Source organism: Dermatophagoides farinae, chromosome 7 (genome assembly GCF_024713945.1).
Source record: "Dermatophagoides farinae isolate YC_2012a chromosome 7, ASM2471394v1, whole genome shotgun sequence".
NCBI classification, from domain to species: Eukaryota; Metazoa; Arthropoda; class Arachnida; order Sarcoptiformes; family Pyroglyphidae; genus Dermatophagoides; species Dermatophagoides farinae.
The window spans coordinates 3723671-3749899 of record NC_134683.1 but is presented as its reverse complement, the minus strand read 5'-3'; the positions used below and the strand labels follow the sequence as shown (position 1 = coordinate 3749899).

The window sequence follows — 26229 nt, the reverse complement described above, 5'->3', positions numbered from 1 at the left end:
GATATATGATCACTATCAAACGACCGAAACAACACGCTTATTTGGGTAGTGTCACTGCAGTCGAAATTGTTTTTTTTTCAAAACGATGCATTGATATTGTCAAGTCACGTGGATACCATCACCATCAATCATCAACACGATTTAATGTTCCAAAAAGAATTTATACAACATAAATCATGAATCCCGAAACAAGTCGTACCCGTACGGTTTTAGTACAATTTAAAACCGATAACGATGAAACAATTGGTGCACCATTCGATGTTCCTATTGATATTAGTGCAGATAAATTACAATTAATTTGTGATACATTTCAACAGACCGAAGAATCATTTCGACAACCATATTTATTCTTTATACAGGATACTGAAATCAAAACAACACTTGCCGATTGTATTGATCAATTTGATGGTGATCAAATTCAGCTTGAAAAATGTGTAGAAATTGTTTGTGCAGCACAAGCTTTATTTCATGTGGAATCTGTAACACGATGTTCCAGTTCATTGGCTGGCCATTCCGATGCCATTGTATCGGTTGCATTTAGTCCAGATGGTAGTTCATTAGCCACCGGTTCTGGTGATACTACCGTACGATTTTGGGATGTATTGACCGAAACACCATTTCGCCAATGTCAATCACATAAACATTGGGTATTGGCTATTGCATGGTCACCAGATTGTATACGTCTTGCATCTGCTGATAAAATTGGTGCCATTTATGTTTGGAATACTAAAACCGGTGAACAAATCGGTGGATGTTTACGTGGCCATAAACAATGGATCAATGGATTAGCATGGGAACCATGTCATTCGAATATTGAATGTCGACATCTAGCAAGTGCATCAAAAGATACATCAATTCGAATCTGGGATGTTATTCTTGGCCAATGTCTTTATACGCTTAGTGGTCATACACAAAGTGTTTCATCAATTAAATGGGGTGGTACTGGACTTATCTACAGTGGATCACATGATCGTACGATTAAAGTTTGGAAAGCTGAAAATGGTATTCTATGTCGTACATTGAGTGGACATGGACATTGGGTCAATACATTGGCATTATCCACTGAATATATCATGAGAATTGGATTTTATGATCCAACTAATCAACAAAAACTGAATGCATCATCATCACAAGAATTACAAGAAAAAATTCAAAAACGTTATGAACAAATACGATTACAGCATGAACGTTTAGTTTCTGGTTCAGATGATTTTACATTATTTCTTTGGAATCCTGAAACAGGAAAAAAACCAATTTGTCGTATGACTGGTCATCAACAATTAATCAATGATGTAAAATTCTCACCAGATGGTCGTCTTATTGCAAGTGCATCATTTGATAAATCAATTAAATTATGGAATGGTTTCACGGGAAAATTTCTAACATCATTACGTGGCCATGTACAAGCTGTTTATCAAATTGCATGGTCAGCTGATAATCGATTATTAGCCAGTGGTAGTGCTGATTCAACATTAAAAATATGGAATATCAAACAAGCTAAATTATTACATGATCTACCTGGTCATTCTGATGAAGTATTTGCATTGGATTGGAGTCCAGATGGTTTGCGTGTTGCTAGCGGTGGTAAAGATCGTATACTAAAAATGTAAGTCATTTTTTTCAATCAACAAAAAAAAAATTCTGTTTGACTAATTATTATTTTATTTATCATCATAATTTTTACTTAGATGGCGAAGATGAAATAAATCAATTTATCAAAGAATTTTCCATTTTTTTTATATAGATATTGTAATGTATTAAAAAAAAATAACTTGTTGAATGTTATTGATGATGAATAAATTATTATCGATTTCAATAATTTGAATGTTCCGGTGCCGATGGTTCTTCCATCATATGATGAGGAAAACTATTTATTGAATTTATATCTGATTCATCTGTAGTCGTGGTATTCGTATTTGTTGTTGTAGTACCCGGCAAAAATGTTATAATTGAACCATTATCATTATCATCAAGCATAGAAGATGCATTATCATCATTATAATCATTTGAACTACTATCATAAGGACGATTTTGATGTTCCGGTCTTTGATTAGGTGTCATACCAAGACCAAATGATTTGAGTCGTACCATTTCAAGTGATAGGCCACAATTATATGATAAACGACATCCATTATGAATGGTGGCACCACAATTTTTACAAATTTTTGCTTTCGAACCAATCGTTATTGATTTAGCACAAGCAACACAAATGTCTGATAATTTTATTGTTTTCGATGTGAAATTATGTTCACCACCCATTTGTTCGAAATAACTTTTGGTCTTTAATTGTGTTTCAAGTTTTCGAACTTCTTTTCTCAATTTTTCCACTGTATAAAAAGAAAAAAAAATTAAAAGAATTTTTAGACAAATTAAAATTCAAAAACAATATACTAACCATAACTAGTACGTTCATCCAATTCATTAATCATTTCATTTAATCGTACATTTAAAAAATTATTCTTTTCTCGTTCATTTTTCAATTTACGTTCCAATTCTTCAGTCAATGATTTTGTTGATGATTGATTACTATTGATTAATTTTGAACCAAATGAAAATAACATAAATGGTTTTTTCTTCTCCAAACATTTACAATTGGATTGTATAAAATCAATTAGTTTCAATTGTTGTGAAATGGTTTCTTCATGACGATAAATCTCTTCAGATTTTTGTTCCAAATTATTATTCAACAATTGTAAACGTTCATTCAACAGTTCAATATCATTGGCCATTGATTCACATTTTGCTTCCAATTCTAAACGTTCTTTACTTATTTGTGAAATTTTAGTTATATGTCCAGCAGCCTCTTCTTTGATGGCAACCAATTCTTGTTCTCTATTATCAAAAATATCTTGCTGACCATTCATTTCATGTTCCAGTCGTTCAGTTTTAGATTGTTCAATCATTAATTGCCGTTGTAGACGATTATTTTCCATTTTTTCATTTTCCACAATCATTTCTGTTTGTTTTTGTTGTTCAATCAATTTAGCTTGTAATTCTTCCAATTCATTACGTAATGTTTCATTCTTCTTTTTCAATTCCATTAGCTGACTATTCAATACAGAAATAGCATCCGATGATTGTGATTTTTGTTGATGTAAAAGTGTTGGAAATTTTATGTTATATTGATCCAGTTGTTCTTCACAACATTTCAATAGTTTACGATATTTTTCAATCTTGTTCTTTAATTGTTCATTTTCATTATTCGAATGATTCAAATTATTTGTTGTTTTATCCACCAAATAATGTAGATCAGCATTTTTTCGTTTACATGTTTCAACTTCTTTCATCAATGTATCGATTCGTCTGGTTAGTTCACCAGTTTTCGAACGTAATTTTCGTTCATTTTCGGATGATTCCTATACAAGAAATAGAGAAAAAAATCAAAAACCAAAAAAAAGAAGAAGAGAATTAATATAAGATTTTCTTTTAAATTTATTAAATTTAGATGATTATAATTCAAAATATTTTTTTTCAAAAAAAATTGAGAATGGAAAAATTTTCAAATAAACAAACAGAAAAAAGAAATTAGTAACTATCAATAGAAAATTCAATAGAATTAAACTGACTATGACTATATATGCTGCACGGATAAAGAATTATCACATAACTGAATTTAGAAAAAAAAATTAACTAAAAGAAAAAAAAAGAAAGCCCTCATCTATAAGTAACTAAATAAGATTTAACAAAATTTTGATGACAATCAATCAGCCTTTCCGGATAAATTATCACTTGTAGCGATAAAATGATGATGAAAATTATTGCTACTGGAAATGGATAAATTTCCAACAATCGATAGCTGAAAATAGCCAACCATATTTGATGGTTGATTCGATGATCCGGAAGTAGTGGCAGTAATAGCAGAATTTGAATTTTGTTGATCATCGAAAAAATTATTAGCATTTGCATTCACCTTTAATTTCAGATTGAAGTTATTATTATTTTCATCGACCAAACATTTCAGGTTCTAGAAGTGTAAAAAATAGAAAAAGAAGATGGATATGTTAGAATGAATTTTTATAATACAAAAAAAAAAAAAAACAAAAACAAAATACAAACCACAATTTCGGTGTCTTTTCGCTCAATTTCTTGTTTGTTTTGATCCAATTCAGATCGATATGTTGAAACCATTTCGGAATAGCCATTCGAACGTTTCTTTTCATCAACTAATGATTTTTCGTAATCAGTTAATTTCTGTTTAATTTCACTCAATTCGGTACGTAAAATATTACAGATTTCAGTCTTATTTTCCAGTTTACGATTAACAGCACGCATATCACGTTCACTAATGATCAATTTTGATTTCAATGTTTGAACATCATCGTTATCATTATCACTGCTACTGTAAAGACCACCATAACCGCTAGTGAAATTTTCATCCATCATTTTACCATGTGGTAATATTATTTCGGCTGTCGATGTTGTTGACGATGTTGATTTGATTGGTGTTGCCATTTCTGCGACTTCTTTTTCAAGCTTTTCATTCTTTTTTCGTAATTCAGAAATTTTCGATTCTTTTTCATCCGATTGCCGTTTTTGCTTATCGATAGCCTTTTCAAGTTCGGTAATTTTCAATTTTTGTTTACGAATTTCTTCATTTCGATCATTACATTCATGTTTTGATTTTCGTAAATCATTTTCAATTGTTTTTCTTTGTGCTTCATTCTGTTCAATACGATTTTCCGATGTTTCTACACGTGTTTTAAGATGTTTATTTTCACGTTCAAGTTCATCGTTTCGTTCTTCCAATCGTTTAATTTCAGCTTTAAATTTTTGTTCTTGTTGTTGATCGATTTTTTCATTTTTTACCGTTTCTTTCGATGATGATGATGATTTAATGGTTTTTTCGATTGATTCATACTTGATGCGCCATGTTTGAATCTCGGATTTATGTTTTTGTATCATTAACATGAATTGTTTTTCATAATGCTTTTTAATACTGTCGATTTTTTCTTCATAAACAGATTTTAATTCTTCCATCAATACCATTGCTTCAGTTTCGATTGAACGACATTCGTTGATACATTTTTGTTTCTGATCCAAATGCATTCGTTCACGATCGGCAAATTCATTTTGAAGACGTTTCATTTCTTCATTCATATCATTTTGTTGTTGTTCAAATTTATTTGCATATTCAATAAGTTCATCCAATTCTTTATTGAATTCTTTGGATAAACGACACGATGATTTTATTGGATGAACCATTTTTAAATTTTATAAAGAAAAAAAAATAAAGTTTGAAAATTACAGATTGATTAATTGATTGATTAAAAATGAATGATGATGATCAATCAATGACAATGGCAAATATTCAAATGAAAGTCATTCGAAACTCATTTCAAACTCATTCGAACGAATGTGATATAGAAAATACGTTTCAATTTCAAAATTGTCACTGTCAAAACAAGCAAACAACAAAAAAAAAACAGTCATTTAAAGCACACCATTTGTAACCGAAATATTCAATTTTCGTTACAAACGTTTCTGATTGGTTGATTTAATAAATTTTTTTTGGTCACATTCATCGATGACGTAACATATATAATTTTTAACGCCATTTTTTACCTTTTAGTGTGTGTAATATATAAATATATAAAAAAAAATCAAAGAATTTTTTTCCCCATTTAAATAATGATTTTATTCTATATTAAATTTTTATAATTAAAATTCTTGAATTCTGTGAATTTTCCTATGGCCAATGAATTTTTGTGTTAAAAAAAATTTTGATTTATTAGGGCAAAAAGATAGAGAGAGAGAGAATAATCTGCGTGTATATGCATGTGAACGCTGGTCATCCTCAAGAACATTGAACACAATAGTAGTAGCATAGATTAATGATACAATTTGATTTGAAAGAGTTTGACGTTCATACGTGACGTAGGTATATAAGCATCTATTATTCAAATGACCAGATCGATCGCACTGCCACCACACACACACATACTTACATAAAACATCCATTTACTACTACTACTACTACTATTTATTTATACCTGATCTTTTATTTCTTTCAATATGTTCAATTGCTACTACTTTTTTTTCTATTAATCATGGCCGCTTTCATCATCAAATGATATATATATATAAAAATATGCGAAAAAACCATCCTCCTCCTCATGTAGTAGTAGCATAAATTAATGAATATATAACCTGTAAATGTATAACATGAACAACGTTTGTAAAATGAAAAACTAAATCTTAACTCATAAACGAAAGACGACGACAACGAGATGAGCGGCTCTCCATCATCCATCACCCTCATCATCATCATCATCATCATCTTCGTTCGTGTGTCGCTTTTTTTCAAGCAAAAGAAAAAAAAATTTTCTGTTTATCATCATCATCATCATCACCAACATCGACAACTTTTTTTTTCTAATTTTTTTTTTGTTATATTGGCCCCCATAATCATTATCGTTGTTTTGTTTGTGTGTGTGTGTGTGTTCTATAACACACTTTGAGCAGTAACAACAACAACAACAACAACAATAACGACGACGACAAAACACCGAAAAAGAAAAAAAAATGATGAAAAAATTTTATTAAATTCGGGTAGTGGTGGTGCTCTATGTGTGTGTGTGTGTATGTGTGTATGTGTGTGATCTTGATTGATTGTGAGTTCCAGAAACAAAATACGAATAAAAAAAAATTTCAAATATTCATCACATCTTTAACAATCTAAACATTTGAAAATAATACAAATGAATAGATAGATGGCTAAATACCGATGCTGGTTGAATTCTTGAATTTTTTTTTGTCTTGTATCACACATATCTGGACTAATTGTTGTTGTGGTGTGTGAATGGATTTTTCTCGTTTTTTTTACGATTTAATTGCGTTCCAAATTATATACAACCAGAAAAAAAACAACCATTATTATTATTGTGTGCTATAACTCACAATGTGTACTTCAAGACTGTATATGTAGTGATGGTGCTGGGGTGATGAATGATAATTATCGATATAAATATCAATCATCATTTTTTTTTTGTTCATTTTCCGGTCATTCATTGATGATCATCGAATGTGTGTGTGTGTGCATGGAAGAATGTATTAATTATCGAAGAATAATTCACTGCTGATATTTCAATTTCAAAATTCTTTATTGTTTTTATATATATCGTATTTATTCGTCAAAGTAAATTTCTAATCAAATCATCAAATGTTTTTATATTAGAATAAAAATTTGAAATTTTTTTTTTAAACTCAATCCAATTCATCATTTTCTTCTATAAATACTACTACTGTTGCTGCTACTACTACTACTACTACTACTTTCATCGATGTTATATTATTCTTCTTAAGGTTTTTTGTCATATATAAATTATTAATTAATTAATTAATTTAACGATGATAATCATGATGATGATTTTGAAAATTTTCTAAATATACAAAATTATGGCCGATAACATTATTATTGATGACATGAACACATTTATGAATGACCCAATCATCATCATCAATCGATTTAAATTATTTGCCCAAAACAACATAACGATCATTGAAGATAATAATAAAAATCGACTACAATCAACAATATGACTCAAACGACATATTTTCTAACCAACGGTAATAGTCTTGAAGATTGTCATACAAATTTTTTCGCTTTGGTATGTATCTGATTGATTTGATTTGTTGTTGATTGATTGATTCATTTATTGTTTGTTTATATAAATAAATTATTAAATAGGCCGATTTATGCGGTATAAAATGGCGACAATTTTCATGTGACAAAAACTTTAATGATCTTAATGATGATCCAATATTATCATCATTTTCAAAATGTATAAATGCCAATCTTTTATGTGTTTGGCGTCGTATACGTAATACAAATTCATCATCATTATCGACAAATACTCAGGATCATCCCCATCAACAACAACAATATCGTGATCTAAATTATTATACAAAAGAATTATGGATATTCTGGTATGGTGATGAACCGGATCTAAAAGATTTGGTTACACCAAATCTTAAAGGTAATTCATTTATTTATTTATTTAATGAAAAAATCCAATGAATACAAAACAATGATTATAATACCTATACAGAAGGTGAACAAGGATCCTGGGAAAGTGGTCTTTCATATGAATGTCGAACATTATTATTCAAAGCATTACATAATCTAATTGAAAGATGTCTACTATCGAAAGGATATTCACGTATTGGCCGTTGGTTTTTTCAGACAAAAAATCGATCACCACCATCATGTTACAAAGAAACAACAAATCAATCATCAACAACAGCAGCTACAGCAAATGATACATCAATGAGTGATATTCTAAAAGAAGGAACACAGATAACATTTCGTTTTAATTTTTTCCTACATGGTGATAGTAATGTTTGTGCAAATGTCGATGTACGACAACATTCATCGATTAGATCAATCACACGTGATGATCTACATATGGCTCAACAGATTCCTGATGGAATGCAAGGTAAACATTGTGTGTGTGCTTGTGTGCATGAATTTGAATAATTTACAAATCTTTTTTTTTTATTTAATCAAACAAATAACAGTATTGCTATCTCCATATGGCGTACAAGGCTATCTAACTGGCTATGTATATAAAGATAATGATCAAAATGTTCAGAAATTTTTATCCGATTGGAATAAGATTTATCCATTGCCATCAAATACAAATAATTCATCATCATCATCGAATTCTTCATCAAGTGCTAATAACAGTAACAATAATACAAATAATCAGCAAAAAAGTGCAAAAGATAAATCTACATCATCAAATTCAACATCGGATAATGATCATTTTGGATCAGATTTATCACAAAAAGTAGTCGAAATTATTGTCGATAATTGTCGTTTGAAATATCCGGCAAGTTATGTATTTGTAACGGATGTTGATGCACAAATATTTCGTGCAAAACATTCATTTCAATCTCCAACATCACAGAATTCAAATAGTTGTCCACCACCATCACCGTCGTCGAATATGATGGAAAAAGCAAAAAATCTATTCGAATTGTCCATACAATTACAAAAAGAATCGGATGAACACCTGGAACAGATTAAATTAATAATGACACCATATTATAATCAACAACCAAATGATAGTTATTATTTACGAAAAAATTTCAATCGAATAATGAATATTTGTGATCAACGTGATAGCGATAAGAAAAAGAAACAAAATGTAACAACAACCATGACGGATGACGAAGAAACATTATCATTATTAAGGCGTAATTGTGATTGTCCAAAATGTATGAATCAAAATCGTCGACATTCATCTAAATTATCATCATCAAATTCTACTACATCATCATCCCTATATTGTTCATCATCATCATCATCATCGGGAAAAAATATTGGTAAAGATATGAAAAAATGGTCATCATCAACATCACCATTATTGAAAAATTTATCATCAATAAATTCAACACCATTTCATCATCGTACATCGACAAGAATTGATTTAAATCATCATCAATTTAATCTGCTTACCACACCAGCTGTTTGCAGTAAATCTAATAATAATGAAGAATCATCAAATCATCAGCCCAATAATAATAATAATAATAATAATAGTTCAAGCGGTATTTCTCATCCAACACAATCATTTAAAAATACAGCTGGTAATGTTGGTGGATCAACAACATCAACATGTGATCCATCATCAAATTCATTTGCCCAGCAACAACAACAACAACAAGATCATCATAATCCACAATCAAATCATATGCAAATTGATTTAGTAGCTAATAATCAGATTGATTCAAGGTCACAACAACAACACCCACAGCAAACGCCCATATCACTCCCACCGCCACTTCCAGCTCCTCCAATAGTAAAAGAAGAATCAGCATTGGCCAGTTTAATTGCTGCCAGTACATCAATTTCTAATAATAATCAAATGATTCATTTATCAAGTCCAATAGGAATATCATCATCATCAAAAGATTCAAATAATAATCATAATGTTGATGGTATGAATGAATCGAATAATAATGCTCAAGGTGATAATAATAATAATAACGAAAGAAATGGCCACAATAATAATAAACGAAATAAATGTTCATCATTCTATGATGATGATCTAACATATCGATTACGTACCGGTCTATTATATGATTTTAGTCATGAAAACTTATTGAATGGATGGGATAGTGATGTACCAAGGAAAAATCGTCGTTTTAAATCCAACCATACAATATATCGTGAAACAAATAATCATCAAAAAGATGATCAAAACCATATGAATGGTGGTATTGTTGATGATGATGATCATCATTATTATCATCAAAATAAGATATTTGATCAACAAAATGATGATAAAATATCTGCGGCAAACACCGCTTCGTCTTCTACACCGATGATAAATAGATTATTAAATAGTAGTACGATTAATAGTAATAATACATCGGAAATTCTTCGTTCAAATCTTTCCGGTCCTGGTGGTGGTAATAATGTTATTCCACCACTTATGAATGGTGGAATCGTATCACCATCATCATTGGATCATAATCATAACAATAATTTGAACAACAATACTAATAATGGATCACAATTTTCTTCATTAAAATCAAAATTATCATCAACTGATAGTGAAATGATAAAGAATACAGTGGTCAATTGTCATAGTCTTAATGGTGGTGCTTTTGGTGAAAAATTGGTCGTTAATCATAATGGTAATTTATTCGTTAAAAATGGTGAAATTCTACCAAGTGATTTGGAGTTTTTAAATTCACCATTGGAAGAAGAACAACAGCATCTACAACAACAACAACAAACAATGAATGCTCAAGCTAATCACAAGAATAATATTAATAATACTACTACGAATTCAATAGATGCAACGGAAACAACAGCGTCCACATCGACATCTAATAATTCAACTTCCGTTCTTGGTGTTGCTGAATTGAGTCGAATGTTTCCAACACCACCATCATTGGAAGCAATGGTATCATCACCATCAAGTTCATACGTAACTGAAGTGGCAACAAATAAATCGTCGATTAATGATAACAAAAATTGTAATGAACCTGATTCAGATTCAACAATTGTTAACAATAATCATCATGTTAGCCAAAATATTAATCGAATGGAAACGCAATCATCATTATCATCATCATCAACGACAACAGCAATGATTTCACATTCATCAACATTAACACCATTAAATGATGGTGAATCAAAAGATTCAGCGTTAGTTTATATGCCACCTGTTCAATCCGTATTCATTACATCGGATAAATATGCACCATTAGGTAATGTTGAATGTAAAAATACATTACCACCAAATTTCCATTATAAACATAATGTCCATCATCAACGATCATCCAATTCTCGTAATAATCATCACCATCATCATCATCAGGCAACACCACATCATCATCATAATCATTATCAACAACCAATGGCACATCACCCTCATCATCATCCAAATATGAGAAGCTTTTCTCCTAGCATGTCACCATTTTCTGGTGGTCATCCATTGCAACAGCAGCAACAACAATCTTTCCTAAAATCGAATCAAAAATTTCCTCCGAATTATCCAATGCAACATCAACAACAACAACATAATATAAATAGCCCAAAAATTGGACAACCATTTCCAAATACAATGATTCGTGGTCCTCGTGGCCCATCGAATTTTCCAATATCACCAATGACACCAGGTCCACCAACATTGCCATCTCATTCAATGCATCCATCTCATCCAAGATTACGTCAACAAATTAGTCCTGTTCCTAGCGGTGGTGGTGGTGGCGGTAGTCATAGTCCATATGCATTAATGGATGGCAATATGAATTCACCTGGATCAATGATTGATAATCGTCGGTCACCTTTTATGTTTACACAACAACAACCTCCATCATCTATGATGATGGCTAAAAATCCAATGATGATGAGTCCATATGGTGGACCACATCCATCACATATTCATCATATGGCTAATGATGGTCATCATATGGGGTCAATGACAATGGAATGTAATTCATTGATGCTTAACTTGTTGCTATCGGATTCTATGTTCAACTTGTTCCGTGATCATAATTTTGAAAGCTGTTCGATTTGTGTCTGTAACATGAATATCAAAGGTAATGATTTCGGTACATATCTACCTGAACATCTTACCCAAAGAGATCATATGCAACAACAACAACAACAAAATTCCGATCAATACTATCAAACATGTACCTGTGGTTTTAGTGCCATTTCTAATCGTCATCTTAGTTATTTTGCTGGTTTATTCTATGAAGATGAGGTTGAAATTACCGGTGTATATTATGATCCTATTGAAGCAAATAAAGAGAATCTATTAATGTTACCAGATACGCAAAAAGATTCTACGAATCAACAGCTTGAAGCATTTATCGATAAAGACTTGATGAAAAGTCTAGCCACCGTTAATGATGATCAATTTATTAAACTTTTATTAAATCAATCGACAACGATATTTCCATCGGCATCAACATTAGCTAATCTTATGTACTGTGATCGTCGTCGCCAATATTGGCATTCGACATTTAACATGAAAAACAACAACAAATCTAATCAAATGGAAAAGCTTCGAAATCCATTACGATTAATGTATGAAGATTTTTCAGCAATCATACAAATGTCTCTGCAAATAACTAGATCCGATCATTCATCAGGATCTAATACACCAACAGGTAAATTATTTCAACATGGCGGATGGTCTAATGGTTGTCATACACCAACGCCCACACATATTGGTGGTCATCCACATCATCCAGGTTCATCATCGAATCGTCAATCTCTTTTACATGATTGGCAATTTAGAAAATCTAATTATCCAGTTAATAATCATGAAGTGATGCTTACATTGAAAACATTACAGCCATTAATGCAAGAATCTGTACAACGTAAAGGATCATTGAATGAAGTGACATATAATACGGTTAAAGGACCATTAACTTGGAGACAATTTCATCGATTAGCAGGTCGTGGAACCGAATGTCAATGTGAACCACAGCCTATACCATCTTTATTGGTTGGATATGACCGGGAATGTGTTGCATTAAGTCCATTTGGATTAAAATTTTGGGAGAAATTATCATTGGAACCATTTGCTATTACACGTGATGTTTACTATGTAGTCATTACACCAGCTGATATGGAATCACAACTTTCAACCATAAGAAATTTTTTCAAAGAATTATCCGCTACATATGAAATTCTTCGTCTTGGACGACATACTCCATTGGGAAAATTATCCACCGATTCTGGTATCTATGTCGTTAGTAACAATGGTAATGGACAGGGAAAATTTAATAATAATAATAATGATTATCAACATTCAATGGATGATTGGTTTCAACAATTGGGCGATAGTAATCTTGCGCAGAAAATTCGTTCATTTGCACATGCATTATATGAACTATTACCATCATTCACACCATCATCTGTTGGTGATCGTTCAATGAAATTGGAAAAATCTTCAAATTCACATTCAACAACAATAGGTCAACAACAACAGCATCAGCATGAAATGTCTTCATCATCATCATCATCATCCAATAATAATAATAATAATAATGGAAATTCAAATAATCATCATGTCACAATGAATGGTACATCTTCTTCATATACATCATCAAATGCAACGACATCATCAGCATCGTTATTATCTTCATCAACTTCATCGGCAACTTCATTCAATGCCAATAATAATAATAATAATAATCCTCAACAGCAACAACAAAAATCATTAAATAACGGTATGAATAATAATGGTCAGCAGCAAACACAACCAGATGGTAATGTCAATCCCAATAATAATAATGGCAATCAAATTCTAAATGATTTAGATACATCACATGGATCATTAAATCAAGAACAAAATCATTCAAGTTCATCATCGAATGCATTTCAACCATATGATGAAGAAGAAGATCCACATAAATATCCATCAGTAATGATCTATGTATTGGAATCATTCTCACCATTAGGTAAAGAAATGGCACGATTTGGTTCGATTGGTCTATTGAAAACATTTGCAATGTTGAAAAAATATTTTCCCGAACAAATGCGTAATAATGTACATGTGCAAATGTTATCGATTGATTCGGTTTGTTCAAATGATAAAGATTTTCGTGATTATTCACGTCTTTCACAATTGAAAGAATTGGCATTTGCTGTGTATGGCCAATGTAAACAACAATTGGTCGTACAATCGAATATTAAAAGTTTAACCGGTTTAGGACCAGCAGCATCGTTTGAATTATTTTTGAAGAATAAAACATCAGGTTTCAATCGAACCGAATTATTTACAACACCTTATATTCTGGCATCATTAAAAGATAAACAAACCGAACTTACCGAAACATTTGGAGATAGACGAGAAAAATCACAGATTCTTTATTGTAGTTATTGTTTAACGGAAGATAAAAAATGGCTTATTGCATCATGTACAAATGATCGTGGTGATATTTTACATACAAAAGTTATCAATATCACTATACCGAATCGTATGAGACGAAGAAAAGCATCTATACGTAGATTTGGATTAGATAAATTGATGAAATTCATGCAGACCGTAATGGCCGAATCAGTAATGCCATGGCGTCTAATAATTGGTCGTGTTGGACGTATTGGTCATGGTGAATTGAAAGATTGGACATTTTTATTAAGTAAAAAATCATTGCTTAAATATAGTCGACAATTACGTGAAATGTGTGATCAATGTCGATATGTTGGACCAAATGATCAGCCAGCCATTTATTCGGCATGTTTAATATCATTAGAGGCTGATACGGCATTACGTGTGTTTCCAAATTATTATACACCGGATGAACGATTTAGTAGTTCGTGCAATACATGTGGTCTTTCAACGCCTGAAGATGCATCGTGTACACATATTTTGGTGTTTCCAACATCGGCTACAACACAATCATCACATACAAATTTCAATCTAAATGATGAATTTTTCAGTAATTTAGATGATAATAATCTTGAATCGGATATACCGGTTGAAGATGATTTTCTTGATTTTTGGGCCGACGATTTATTATTACAACACCGTGAACCGGATAGCCCAAGTAATCGACAAATGTTTGATACATCCAATTCATTAAAGGTATTTTTTTTTGCTTGTGAAAGGAATTTTGTATTTATATTTGTATTAAATTCTTTATTTTTTTTTGTTCACACAGAATTCTAGCCTTATGGACGTTGATCAAGATGAACCTACACAATTATTACAACAACCATTGGCATTAGCATTTTATGTTTCAACTGCTCGTACTGGACCATTACCACGTTGGTTTTGGGCCCATTGTCCTCATTTGGAGAATACATGTCCTGTTTTCCTAAAGGTTTGTATTTTTTTTTTTTTGTTCAGTCAAAAATTTATCCCTGCTAATAAACGATATTTTTTAATCCAATAAATAGTCCGCTCTATTGATTCATACACCATCAGTACAACAAAATACCGATGATCTTTTACAATCAAATAATCGTGATGGACATTCACTTGATTCAAATCTTACTACTGATGTTTTAAGGTATGTCATTCGATTGATTTTTTTATTCTCATTTCTCATTGCTAATCGTAATATTTTTTTCTGTTTAAAAAAAATTAGATATTCACTTGAAGGCTATAATGCATTATCATGGCTTATACTTGATCCATTAACCAATGATAGATTATCATGTCTGCCGTTACATATACAAGTATTGATGCAACTTTATCATACAATACAGACACTGGTCCAATAATAATGAATTTAATGTGGAAAAAAAGTCATCAAAATTGTTATTGTTATTGTTTCTGTTGCTACAGATATTCAATTCATAATTATACACAATTTGAAAACAATCAATGTACAAATGTCCTTATGGTAATAATCGATGAATCACAAACAAACAAACAAAAATTGTACAAATGTTTCCATACCAACACAATCGTCGATTTATTATTTTAGGTACATTATTATTATGTTTAAAAAAAAAAAATTTCTTTCAAAATTCAAATTGAGATTTGAAATGACGAAACATTTTATTATTATTATTATTATCATTATTGCTGTTCCAAAACAAAAACAAAAACAATTGTAAATAGCCCCAATCAATTGATGATCATCTCAACAATCACCATCACCATCTACATAATAAGAGACGATACATATAATTTTTATTATTTATTCGTTCACACATCATATATGATCAAAATATTGATGATGTGAAACAAAACAAAAAAAAATATTTGCATATTCATCTCATCTCAATCACTCAATCATTGATTTGCTTAATTATATTATTATTATTATTACATTATTTAATTTTCCATTTTTCTTCTTTCTTTTTCTTTCGATAATTATTATTATAAATTATTCACAAAAAATATTCATGATTCATTCATTCATTCCATTTTTTTTTTGCTTAATACATTATTCTTATTACATTATCATCTCAGAAAAAAAATGATGATGATGATGATGATAATTACAAATAAAATGTTACTATATCAAATGCAATGGCATTATATTTGCCAATTAAAAAAAAAAAAAAAAAAAAAAAAATTCAATAAAAACAATGAAATAATAATGATAATAATTCATTTTATATAAAACATTTTCGAATTCGTTGACCATATCGTTCATGAAGATCGGCAAATGTTAATTGTTCTTGAACATGATCATCTGGCCGTTCATCAAATGGATTGAAACGTTGTTGTTGTTGTTGTTGTTGTTGTTGTGTGGAATCTGATCTTGATAGAATTGGACTTGAAGTGGATTTCGAATGATCACTATCGTTAGTTGCTGTTGTTTTGTTGTCATCATGATTCAATTCACTAAGTCTATGTTCAAGTTCAGATACGACCATTTTAAGATAATCATATGATGCACAGCTCAAAGCTTTAATCCATTGTTCCATATCCGAATGATTATCGGTGGCCAATATATATGATTTCAATGGTTTTCCAGTAATACGGCTAATACCGAAATCAATTTTAAATGGAAATCTATCATCGGCTAGACTTTCGATTATTTCGACACGATAACCATCCAATATAATTAGACCGGTAGGTTCACGATCATTACGTTGATTATAATAGAACAGAAGATTTTCTTTCAATACAAACCATTTCTTTTGAAATGTTTTCTTTTCATCATTCCATTGTTGTAGCCAACCACATTGATCAATAGGATTTTGATCATTCGATTGAGCAATATGTATGAGACAACGATCATTTAATTTCATTTTCATTATTATTGAATCTTATTCATGGATGGATTATCATGGATTATCATGGCTAATTTCGGTTTCGTAAATCCATTCATTCAACACATACACAATGAAATGAATCCCGAATTTTGTGATCAAATCAAATCAAATCAAATGTTGTTGGTTTAAACTTTAAAGCTTGAGCATCATAAACATTTTTCTTATTAATATTAATCATCATGATGATCAGTCAATAGATGGCATGATTTCTTGATATTTCGGTAATGGAAAAACAAGACGTACAAAATGTATATATTAAGATTACTCTCATTAACATCATCAAACAGAACAAAAAACTACTGAATAGACCATGTCATTAATCATCATATATTATATCATCATTATTATTTTCCGAATTAAATTATAAATTAAAATATTCATTCAGAACATGTTGAATTTTTGTTTTGTTTTTTGTTTTGTTTTCTTCATGAAAAGTATATGAAATTGAATGATTCTCGAGTGTTTTTTAAAAAAAACAATCGAAACGCTGTACAAATATAAATATTGTTGTTGACTAAAACCAAAAGTGCAGAATTTTGTTGTTGTTGTTGTTTTTTTCATAACACATAAAATTAGCAGAAAAAAAGAAGAAAACAAATACATAACGAAAATTTTTAAATAAAAAATAAAAACTACAAATGATCAATTTTTTCTTTTGTTTTTTTTTGTTTTGTAAACAAACACACAGAATCTCAATAACAACGATGAATAAAAAAAAAGAAACAGACCGATTAACAAACAAACAAATAAACAAACAAAAAAAAAGTGATATATTCCTATCATAAATGAGGGCCGGGTTAAAATGGTGTGTTTTGTATGTATGTATGTGGGTGTGTATGTAAGTACTGCACATTTTCAATTATAATAATTCTATAATAATTAAATAATTATTCTTAGTTGTAATTATTATTATTATTGTATAAAGATGTGAAATGAAAGAATTACAGGACACAAAAAAAAGAGCATATGAAAGAAACAAGGAATCAATCACTTGTGGTTGGTCGTCGAATATGATTATTATTCATTATCATCATCATCATCATTATCATTATTTTCAGTTTCAAAATTCGTTTCAATAATATTCTTTCTGCATCTGTGCTAAACGGTCACAGGATGGTGTTTTCAATGCTTGCGCTTTTGATTCCATTGTAGTATCACGTAAAAATCGAGCTCGATAAATTAGATTCTCTTCTACAAATAGATAATTTTTTTTTTTAAAAAATGTGAACCTTTATTATGATATCAAAAAAATACTTACTATAATTTCTTTCTTTAAAACAGGATGTTTGTAGATTCGAAATATAACTTTCTTCCACATGTCTTTCAATCTGTGATAGGCTATCTCTGTAATCACGTTCAAAATTTTCTTTAACAAAATAGGGCACTTCTAGATTCTCGGTGAATCGTTGATATGGATATTTGCTATATTATTATAATGATAAAATGGCAAAAGTTAAAAGAATTTCCATTAATTAATCAATCAATACATACTGTGATCGTTGTAGACTATAAGGATTATCTGGAACAAGATTACTTAATAATGAGATACAAATGAAAAATAATATGGGCAATATTTGTAATAGAACCGTATAACCAGCCGTTGCTTGTGATTCATGTTGACGATTTGTCCGTTGTTGTTGATGATGATGTGAATGATGTTGATTCCAACCACCATTACCATTTCTATAGACATAAACATTACCGGTAGGAAAACCACCACCAAAAAACATATTGAATATTTCATCAGCATTGAAATCTTCAAAACCACGTGAATAATCATAGCCACGTCTACGTGATGAACTAAATGATGGATAATCGGAATCATCTATTGTACCAATTTGATCATATTTACGTCGTTTTTCTGGATCACTTAAAACGGCAAATGCATTACCAATAGCTTTAAATGCTTCGGCAGCACCAGGTTCTTTATTCTTATCTGGATGAAATTGTAATGCTAATTTACGATATTGTGTTTTTATCTCTTTTTCCGTTGCCTGTTTCGAAACGCTTAATATTTCATAATAATCTTTACAATTTCGTATATAATCCACCGATTTTGGCTGATCATTTGTTGTCGTCGATGACGATGATGATGATTGGTTTTGTTGTTCACTATCCATATTATTATTTGTTGATGATTCTGAATTTTTCCGTTGATGATTATTAGTACTATTACTTGAATCATCAAATGTAGGATTATGGCGACTTTCGGCCAATAATTTTGCTTTGTTTAGTAAATCTTTTGAAAAAAATGATAGAAATTAAATACCTTGATTGATTAAACATTACTTTCACTTACTTTTTGTTACCTCAGTCGAATATAATTGATCAGCTTTTTGAGCAAATTTTACCGCTTTATTAAAATCTTTTCTTGATAATGCCTGTTCGGCTATAGCCATACATCGTTTACTTTCGTCTTTATTTCCTTCCATTTAATCGATCAGAATAGAAGATTATTATTATATTCACTCAATAAAATTGAATTAATTTTTGTCTGTTTTTTTTACGTTTCGGCACTTGTTTTTGCTATGGAATATTCTCGATATTCGTTTCGATTACAAGATTTTGATGATGATGATGATGAAGAAATGTCGTTATTATTAAATGATGAATTTTTTTGGTGATTCAATGATGGTGATGATGATGATCCAATAAATATTTTTACTCAAATAATCATCTGAATATTTTCTTGAGTCTGTTGTGTGTGTGTGTTTGTATTATTAAATAGTTAAATTAAAATAAAAATATGATGATAAAACAAACAGCAAATATTGGTAACCACGGCCAAACTAAAATTATCATATACTCATCTCATATGAAAAAAAAAATGAATAGGCATTACGTATGCTTTAATTATGCCCACTTCTACACAACCACATATATTAATTTCATTATTATATGCTACTACCATTCGAAAATGTCTCCGGCAATCATTCATTTCCAATGTATAAATCGATTATGTTCCAATTCATAATGTACGCATTCATAATGATATTTTTTTTTGTTGTATGCCGATAGATGTCGGTAATCATTTGGATCACATGTTTTTTTTTTGAATTGAATTGAAATCATCGGATTCTTTTTTTTCGCGATAATTGATCATGATTTTCCGTAATAACCGGTTTCCGTTACAACAGATGATCAGATTGGCATCATCATCATCAAGTACAGCACCAAGTATGTAATTCGATGTACTGATTTTGGATTGGATTTATCAATTAAATTTTTTTTTTTTTTGATAGATATCAAACGATTTTACAAAAATGTCCACATCCTTAAAGCCGATAATCATGAACCACGTTACGAAATCATTTTGGATAAACGAAAATTAAAAACACCTAAAGGCAATGTATTCTTTGTACAAAATGAACCATTAGCATCGATGATTGCAGCCGAATGGGATTCACAGAAAGATAAAATCGTTCCGTCAAGTATCCATTTAACAACATTGGCCAACACTGTTATCGATAATCCGGGTGGTCATACAATCGATTCATATGTTGAAAAATTAATATCCTATCTTGAATTCGATACCGTTTGTTATCGTAATTCATTACCAACTGAATTAAATGAATTACAAACCACTCGTTTGGATCCAATTGTTCAATGGTTTGCCGATCAATTTAAATGCAGTATGCCTGTTACCAATGATGTTGTATTGCCAGATATTGATCCACATACATTGGATATTATACGAAAATATTTACGTTCATTCAATCAATGGTCAATAGTTGGCATAATGTTTGCAACGGAAAATCTTAAATCATTAATATTAACATGTGCATTGATTGCACGTCAAATATCCATAGAACAGGCTGTATCATTATCACGTATTGAAGAAACATTTCAAACATCACGTTGGACATCGGTTGAATATCATCATGATATCGAACAATATAATATACAATCACGTGTAGCGGCTGCTATTGTATTTATTTTATTGAATTTTGAAAAAAATTATATTTATCACAAAAATTGATTGATATTCAAAATTTTTCATATTAATTAGTAATAATGATGATTTGACTTTTAAAAATAATCATCATCAATAGCAATATATATAAAGATGTGGGTGGTGTTGTGGTGGTGGTAATTATTAGATTTTTCTGTTTGTGTACACAAATTGTATAATATATAATATATATAATAAGATTATATAAAAAAAAATTCATCAAGATTACTAGATTGTATTTCAGTTTTTTTAAGTGTTAAGTTTTCATTAATTATAGAAATACTTTTGTTTTCTTCTTATAAGTTATATTTGCATTAGCAGTATGTGTGATGTGTGTATAAATGATGACTGAATGATGATAATATAAAAAAAAAATGCAATGCAGTGAAGTATGACTTGGCAAATTGACAGGGGCATAATAATGAATAATTAGTAGTTGGTTGATTGTGGTCAGTTTGTCATTATTTGTTATTTTTTTTTTGGATATGATTTTTTTCATCAGGAAATAATAGCTAAACTTTTCCTTTGAAACAATGTTACACTGTTTTGACTTGACCATTTTCGTAAATCTTTTCTTAGATTTATAAATTGTGAATGTTGATTATCAACAGCCGATAGCCTTGATAATGCTTCCAATTTAAATGCACGTTGTTCAGTTAATTGTTCAGCTAATTGTGTAGCTGGATTTGAAAGGAGATCGTTTTTTTCCGCTAATTCACGTAATTCAAAATAATATTTTGCATAAACACTTGATGGAACATTTATGTTGAATTGTATCATTTCAAGAAATCGACGTTCCAATTCATTCCTGTTGATTAAAGAAATTAAAATGTAACATCAAATAATAATAAGAGATAAAACACAAACATACATATCATCAATAGAACTATCACGAAGTATTTGACAATAATCTACATTCCATACAGCTTGATCATCCCATACTTTTGATGCAAGTAATATTGCACCTAAAACAATACGACGCCATGTACATGGTACAATATCAATTTCAGCATATGTAAGTAATCGTTCCAGATAAACAAGTGTTATAATGGCACATTCAGATGATAATTGAGCTGCATTAAATAATGTACGTATAAAACGATATATCGTACGAAAATCAGGTTCAACCGGTATATTGCTATTGTTTGATAGATTCTAGATTTCATATTGAATTGTTAAAAAAATTTTTTGAATCAATGATTATTACTCACTTCTAATGGATAGATTTTCTCATCAAATATATCGAGAACAACTTCAGATGAACGATTATGTATATGATAATAGATAGCCATAGAAACACATTTAATCATATTCTTTAGATTCGGATGGCTAACCGTACTATCATCAATAAAAATTGTTGAACATGAACTATATTTTTTCAACGTATTTCGATATTCATACTATTCATAATGTTTCGAATGATAATTATCAGTATCAGTATTTTCCAATCATAAATAAATCACATTTTACTTACATAATTTGGTGTGTTTTTCCGATGATAATCTGATTGAAAAAAATGAATCCAATGAATAAATGGAATTATCGTAAATTAAACAATATAATATACTTACTTCTCGATGTTGATGATTGTTGTGAATGTAATGGCGCTTGTATTGATTGTTGTTGTTGTTGTTGTTGTTGTTGGTGAAGATGGTGGTTGTTGTTGTTGTTGTGATGATGATGATTATTATTATGATTAATATTATTATTGGTAAATGTAGCTGAACGTTGTACAAATAACGGACCAGCCGTTGGATTTGTGGATGGATCATGATTTGTTTCAGGTAATTCACGTTCACTAATATGTTGCAGACTAAGTATTGTTTCATCATATTTAATTTCAGCATTATTCAATGTTGTCTGTGAACTTTCTTTTCGTCTTCGACGTGATAGCCGTCGTCGTCGATGTTTGAATAAACTTTCTCCATGTGTTTTACAGCATGAAAAACGATTACCCATTTTTTACTTGGAAATTTTTTCCTTACAAATCTTCTTGTATAACGTTTGAATATTTGTTACAATTTCGCTTTCTTATTCTTGTTTTTTTGTATCGAGATCAACAATTCCGATGAACATTTGGATGGATGGACTTGTCATAATAATTTCTGAATGGCAAAAAATATTTTCAAAGAATTTGATAACGACAATGTCGTTATTATGGCATTTGTTTTGATCAAAATATTGTCGAATTCATTGGTAATCATTATTGTTGTCATAGCCTTCATAATCATTATGATCATGATCAACAACACACGCAAACACAATCTAAATTTGTAGTGGAAAAAAAAACAAAAACAAAAAAAAATTGATGTCAAATTACTATAGTTTGCACACTCACCTACTCACAATAACCAACAAACAAACCAAACCGATCGGAACGAGTCAAAAACAGAAATAGAAGAAAAAGACGCTCTGGTTTCAATCGTGTTGATACCTTAGTGACCAGATCTTCTCAGTATTTTTTTTTTGGCGTTGATGAAACAAGATATACAACGAGAAAACAAATCAAATAACAATGTATATGTGCATGTGTTCCAAAGGTTTTATGGTTTTTTTTTTGTTTTGCTGGTAATTATCGTCATCACAAAACAAGCACATACACACACACACGCACAAATGATGATGTTATGACGATAATTGGGCTATAAAACGCCCCAATTACTTGAATTTTTTTCTCAGATAATTTTCAGGTGATTTGATTACAACAACAACAACAACAATAAAATAATTCCTTTGTAATTCCAAAATGGCCAACGGGATGATGATTATTAAATTGAATTGACAAAAATGATAATCCAACAATAATAACAAAGAGTCAATGATTTAGCCGTCTGTTCGAATAGGCCGAAATATCAGGTAACAAAAAAAAAATAACCGAAAATCCATATCATTCACCCACACACACACACATACACACACCAAATATTGCAACAAAAGATTCGATTTAATTCTAATCAATTGTAAATAGATGGCGCTTATCTGATCTAAACATGTGATTATTATTGTTTTTTGTTGTTATTTCGGGTCATTCGAAATTCTTGATTTCAAATATTTTTTTAAAAAAAGAAAAGAAAAATGTTAATTCGTACAAATTATTTATCATCATTGATTATACGGAATATTCGTCATTCGTATTGTAGAAATTTATCTAATCAAATTGATAATAAACTAGATTGTGTACAGCAAAAATCTGATGCAGAAATAACAACCAAAAATGAGAAAAATAACAGTCCATCATCATCGGATACCAATACGAAGATTGAATCATCATCAACAACGGACGATCATTTCGATATATCATTAATACCACAAGCAGCAAAAGATAATTTTGTTATTCAATTCAACAAACATGTACCTACATATGATCAATTATTTGAATATCATATTGATAAAAAATTATACAATCTTAATCGTTATATTAGTGAATCAAGATTCTTATCCGTTGATTTCAAAATAAAAATGCAGAAAAAATATGATCTTTCTATGTCAGAATTTAAACATGGATTGCGTAATAAAATCGATCGTATTGAAACAAAACAACAAACTTATTCGGCTAGACGACATGGTATATTGGGTCCAGATTTAGCAACAGCACATTTTATATTATCACGTGGTGGTCGTGTTCGATTCCGTCATGAACCACATAGATGGGTGACTAGTTTGAAAGAAATTCCACCAACATTTGATAAAAAATATCGTCTCATTTCTGTGGACGGTTCTGAATTGGCACTAATATTCGAAGGTTTAGATAATTTAATTCTATTGAATGAACTTGAAGAATTAAATCTTGCCAATAATCGTCTAGATGATTGGTGTTGTGATAAATTGGCACGGTTATTTCGTAATTCAAAAACACTTAGTTATCTGAATATAAATGATAATAAATGGATTTCACATCGTGGCATAGAAGCATTGTATAAAATTCCATCATTAAAAACATTGGTCATACGTCGTACAAAAGCGGCTGAATTTCCATTCATCGATCTAGTTATTTTAATGTTTAATGATATAAATCCTAATTGTAATATTATTTATAAATAACAAAATTTCAATTGAAATTTCATTTGTTAATTTGTGGATATTTAATAAAATTAAACCAACAGACAGCAAAACGAAAACCACCAGTACGACCTAATCCAGTTTGTTCATCATTTGCAAACATTTCCGTTTTAGCTGCTTCGATTGATAATCTAGAACAAAAGAAAAATAATTTTTATCATTTTCACCATATTCAGTTGTTGAATGAAAATTAAGATTTCAAAACTTACTCGATAACTTCAATTGATTCATCATCGATACCACCGCCAGAATTGACACGCATTGAATCACTTGAAAAGTAAATTTTTCGATTAAAATTTCAAACAAAAAAAAATTTAAACATTTACTTACTCAACTTGACAATAGAATAGATGTTGTAATGATCCAGATGAACCGACACCTGTTCGACATGATGTAATCAATTCTAAAGCATCAATTGGTGGATTATATCCTGTTTCTTCCAGTACTTCTTCATGTGCAATTTCCCTGGGACTTAGACCATCTTTATCAATAATACCAGCACATAATTCTATTGTATAGCCACAATCATGTTTCATTTCTTTGGATTTTCGTTGCAATTCTTTTAAATCCGATATTGAACAATTGAATTTATTAAACAATGTTGCAAGAAATACCGGTGGTCGAAATTGTCTTACAAATACCAATACATTGCGACTTTTATTGTAGATAAGAATGGCAACACTATCATGTGTCCGTACACAATCCCAAACTTTTATCCGTCCATCATGATCACGATATTGTAAACGAAATGGTTTCAAATACGGTGATTCTATATTCACTAATGATTGAATATCAATTATTTCCAACGTATTTTCTTGTTCTGCATTCATATTTTTGTTTTCATTTTTATTCGACATTTGTTAAAATGAATTTGCAACAACAACAACAACAACAAAACAAAACAAAAAAAAATCAAAATCAAAATAAAAAAAAACATTCGAATCAATTCATTCATCAATAATAGGTCCATTCGAATAGGACGTAATTCTTCGAAAGAAAAAAAAACCAA

General features: G+C 30.1%; 9 protein-coding genes across 10 annotated transcripts; 4 read left to right on the top strand and 5 right to left on the bottom strand.

Annotated features, from left to right (window-relative positions):
• The first annotated feature begins 89 nt into the window (after positions 1-89).
• On the top strand, positions 90-1816 carry LOC124496982 (notchless protein homolog 1). The gene is made up of 2 exons (XM_047060565.2): positions 90-1606; positions 1689-1816. The coding sequence occupies exons 1-2, from the start codon at positions 177-179 to the stop codon at positions 1699-1701; spliced, it is 1443 nt and encodes a 480-aa protein (XP_046916521.2). The 5' UTR covers positions 90-176; the 3' UTR covers positions 1702-1816.
• LOC124497001 (uncharacterized) lies at positions 1641-5457 on the bottom strand. Its single transcript, XM_047060585.2, has 4 exons — positions 4057-5457; positions 3911-3964; positions 2396-3356; positions 1641-2327 (listed from the first exon to the last, which is right to left on the bottom strand). Exons 1-4 carry the CDS (start codon positions 5200-5202, stop codon positions 1813-1815), a joined length of 2676 nt encoding a protein of 891 aa, XP_046916541.2. The 5' UTR covers positions 5203-5457; the 3' UTR covers positions 1641-1812.
• An 877-nt stretch (positions 5458-6334) lies between these two features.
• On the top strand, positions 6335-15950 carry skd (mediator complex subunit skuld). The gene is made up of 7 exons (XM_075732640.1): positions 6335-7607; positions 7688-7976; positions 8049-8435; positions 8518-15059; positions 15136-15297; positions 15374-15486; positions 15565-15950. Exons 1-7 carry the CDS (start codon positions 7536-7538, stop codon positions 15698-15700), a joined length of 7701 nt encoding a protein of 2566 aa, XP_075588755.1. The 5' UTR covers positions 6335-7535; the 3' UTR covers positions 15701-15950.
• A 275-nt stretch (positions 15951-16225) lies between these two features.
• Positions 16226-17366, bottom strand: LOC124496999 (sesquipedalian-1-like). Its single transcript, XM_047060582.2, has one exon. It carries the CDS (start codon positions 17189-17191, stop codon positions 16544-16546), a length of 648 nt encoding a protein of 215 aa, XP_046916538.2. The 5' UTR covers positions 17192-17366; the 3' UTR covers positions 16226-16543.
• A 159-nt stretch (positions 17367-17525) lies between these two features.
• Positions 17526-20024, bottom strand: LOC124496989 (dnaJ homolog subfamily B member 12). The gene is made up of 4 exons (XM_047060573.2): positions 19509-20024; positions 18701-19448; positions 18468-18631; positions 17526-18400 (listed from the first exon to the last, which is right to left on the bottom strand). The coding sequence occupies exons 1-4, from the start codon at positions 19639-19641 to the stop codon at positions 18282-18284; spliced, it is 1164 nt and encodes a 387-aa protein (XP_046916529.2). The 5' UTR covers positions 19642-20024; the 3' UTR covers positions 17526-18281.
• A 240-nt stretch (positions 20025-20264) lies between these two features.
• l(2)k14505 (ATP synthase mitochondrial F1 complex assembly factor 2 homolog l(2)k14505) lies at positions 20265-21188 on the top strand. Its single transcript, XM_047060580.2, has 2 exons — positions 20265-20386; positions 20452-21188. The coding sequence occupies exons 1-2, from the start codon at positions 20311-20313 to the stop codon at positions 21186-21188; spliced, it is 813 nt and encodes a 270-aa protein (XP_046916536.2). The 5' UTR covers positions 20265-20310.
• CycY (cyclin Y) lies at positions 21124-24077 on the bottom strand. Of its 2 annotated transcripts, none has more exons than XM_075732637.1 (6): positions 23500-24077; positions 22733-23426; positions 22636-22664; positions 22373-22561; positions 22033-22316; positions 21124-21969 (listed from the first exon to the last, which is right to left on the bottom strand). In XM_075732637.1, exons 2-6 carry the CDS (start codon positions 23118-23120, stop codon positions 21660-21662), a joined length of 1200 nt encoding a protein of 399 aa, XP_075588752.1. In that variant the 5' UTR covers positions 23121-23426; positions 23500-24077; the 3' UTR covers positions 21124-21659. The 2 variants fall into 2 exon arrangements, with proteins under 2 accessions (XP_075588752.1, XP_075588753.1); XM_075732638.1 differs by having other exon boundaries at positions 23508-24077.
• Positions 24078-24236: 159 nt separating this feature from the next.
• On the top strand, positions 24237-25279 carry LOC124496770 (distal membrane arm assembly component 2). The gene has a single exon (XM_047060332.2). It carries the CDS (start codon positions 24237-24239, stop codon positions 25200-25202), a length of 966 nt encoding a protein of 321 aa, XP_046916288.2. The 3' UTR covers positions 25203-25279.
• On the bottom strand, positions 25137-26210 carry LOC124496965 (uridine diphosphate glucose pyrophosphatase NUDT14). Its single transcript, XM_047060544.2, has 3 exons — positions 25551-26210; positions 25430-25489; positions 25137-25351 (listed from the first exon to the last, which is right to left on the bottom strand). The coding sequence occupies exons 1-3, from the start codon at positions 26075-26077 to the stop codon at positions 25222-25224; spliced, it is 717 nt and encodes a 238-aa protein (XP_046916500.1). The 5' UTR covers positions 26078-26210; the 3' UTR covers positions 25137-25221.
• Between the last annotated feature and the right edge of the window lie 19 nt (positions 26211-26229).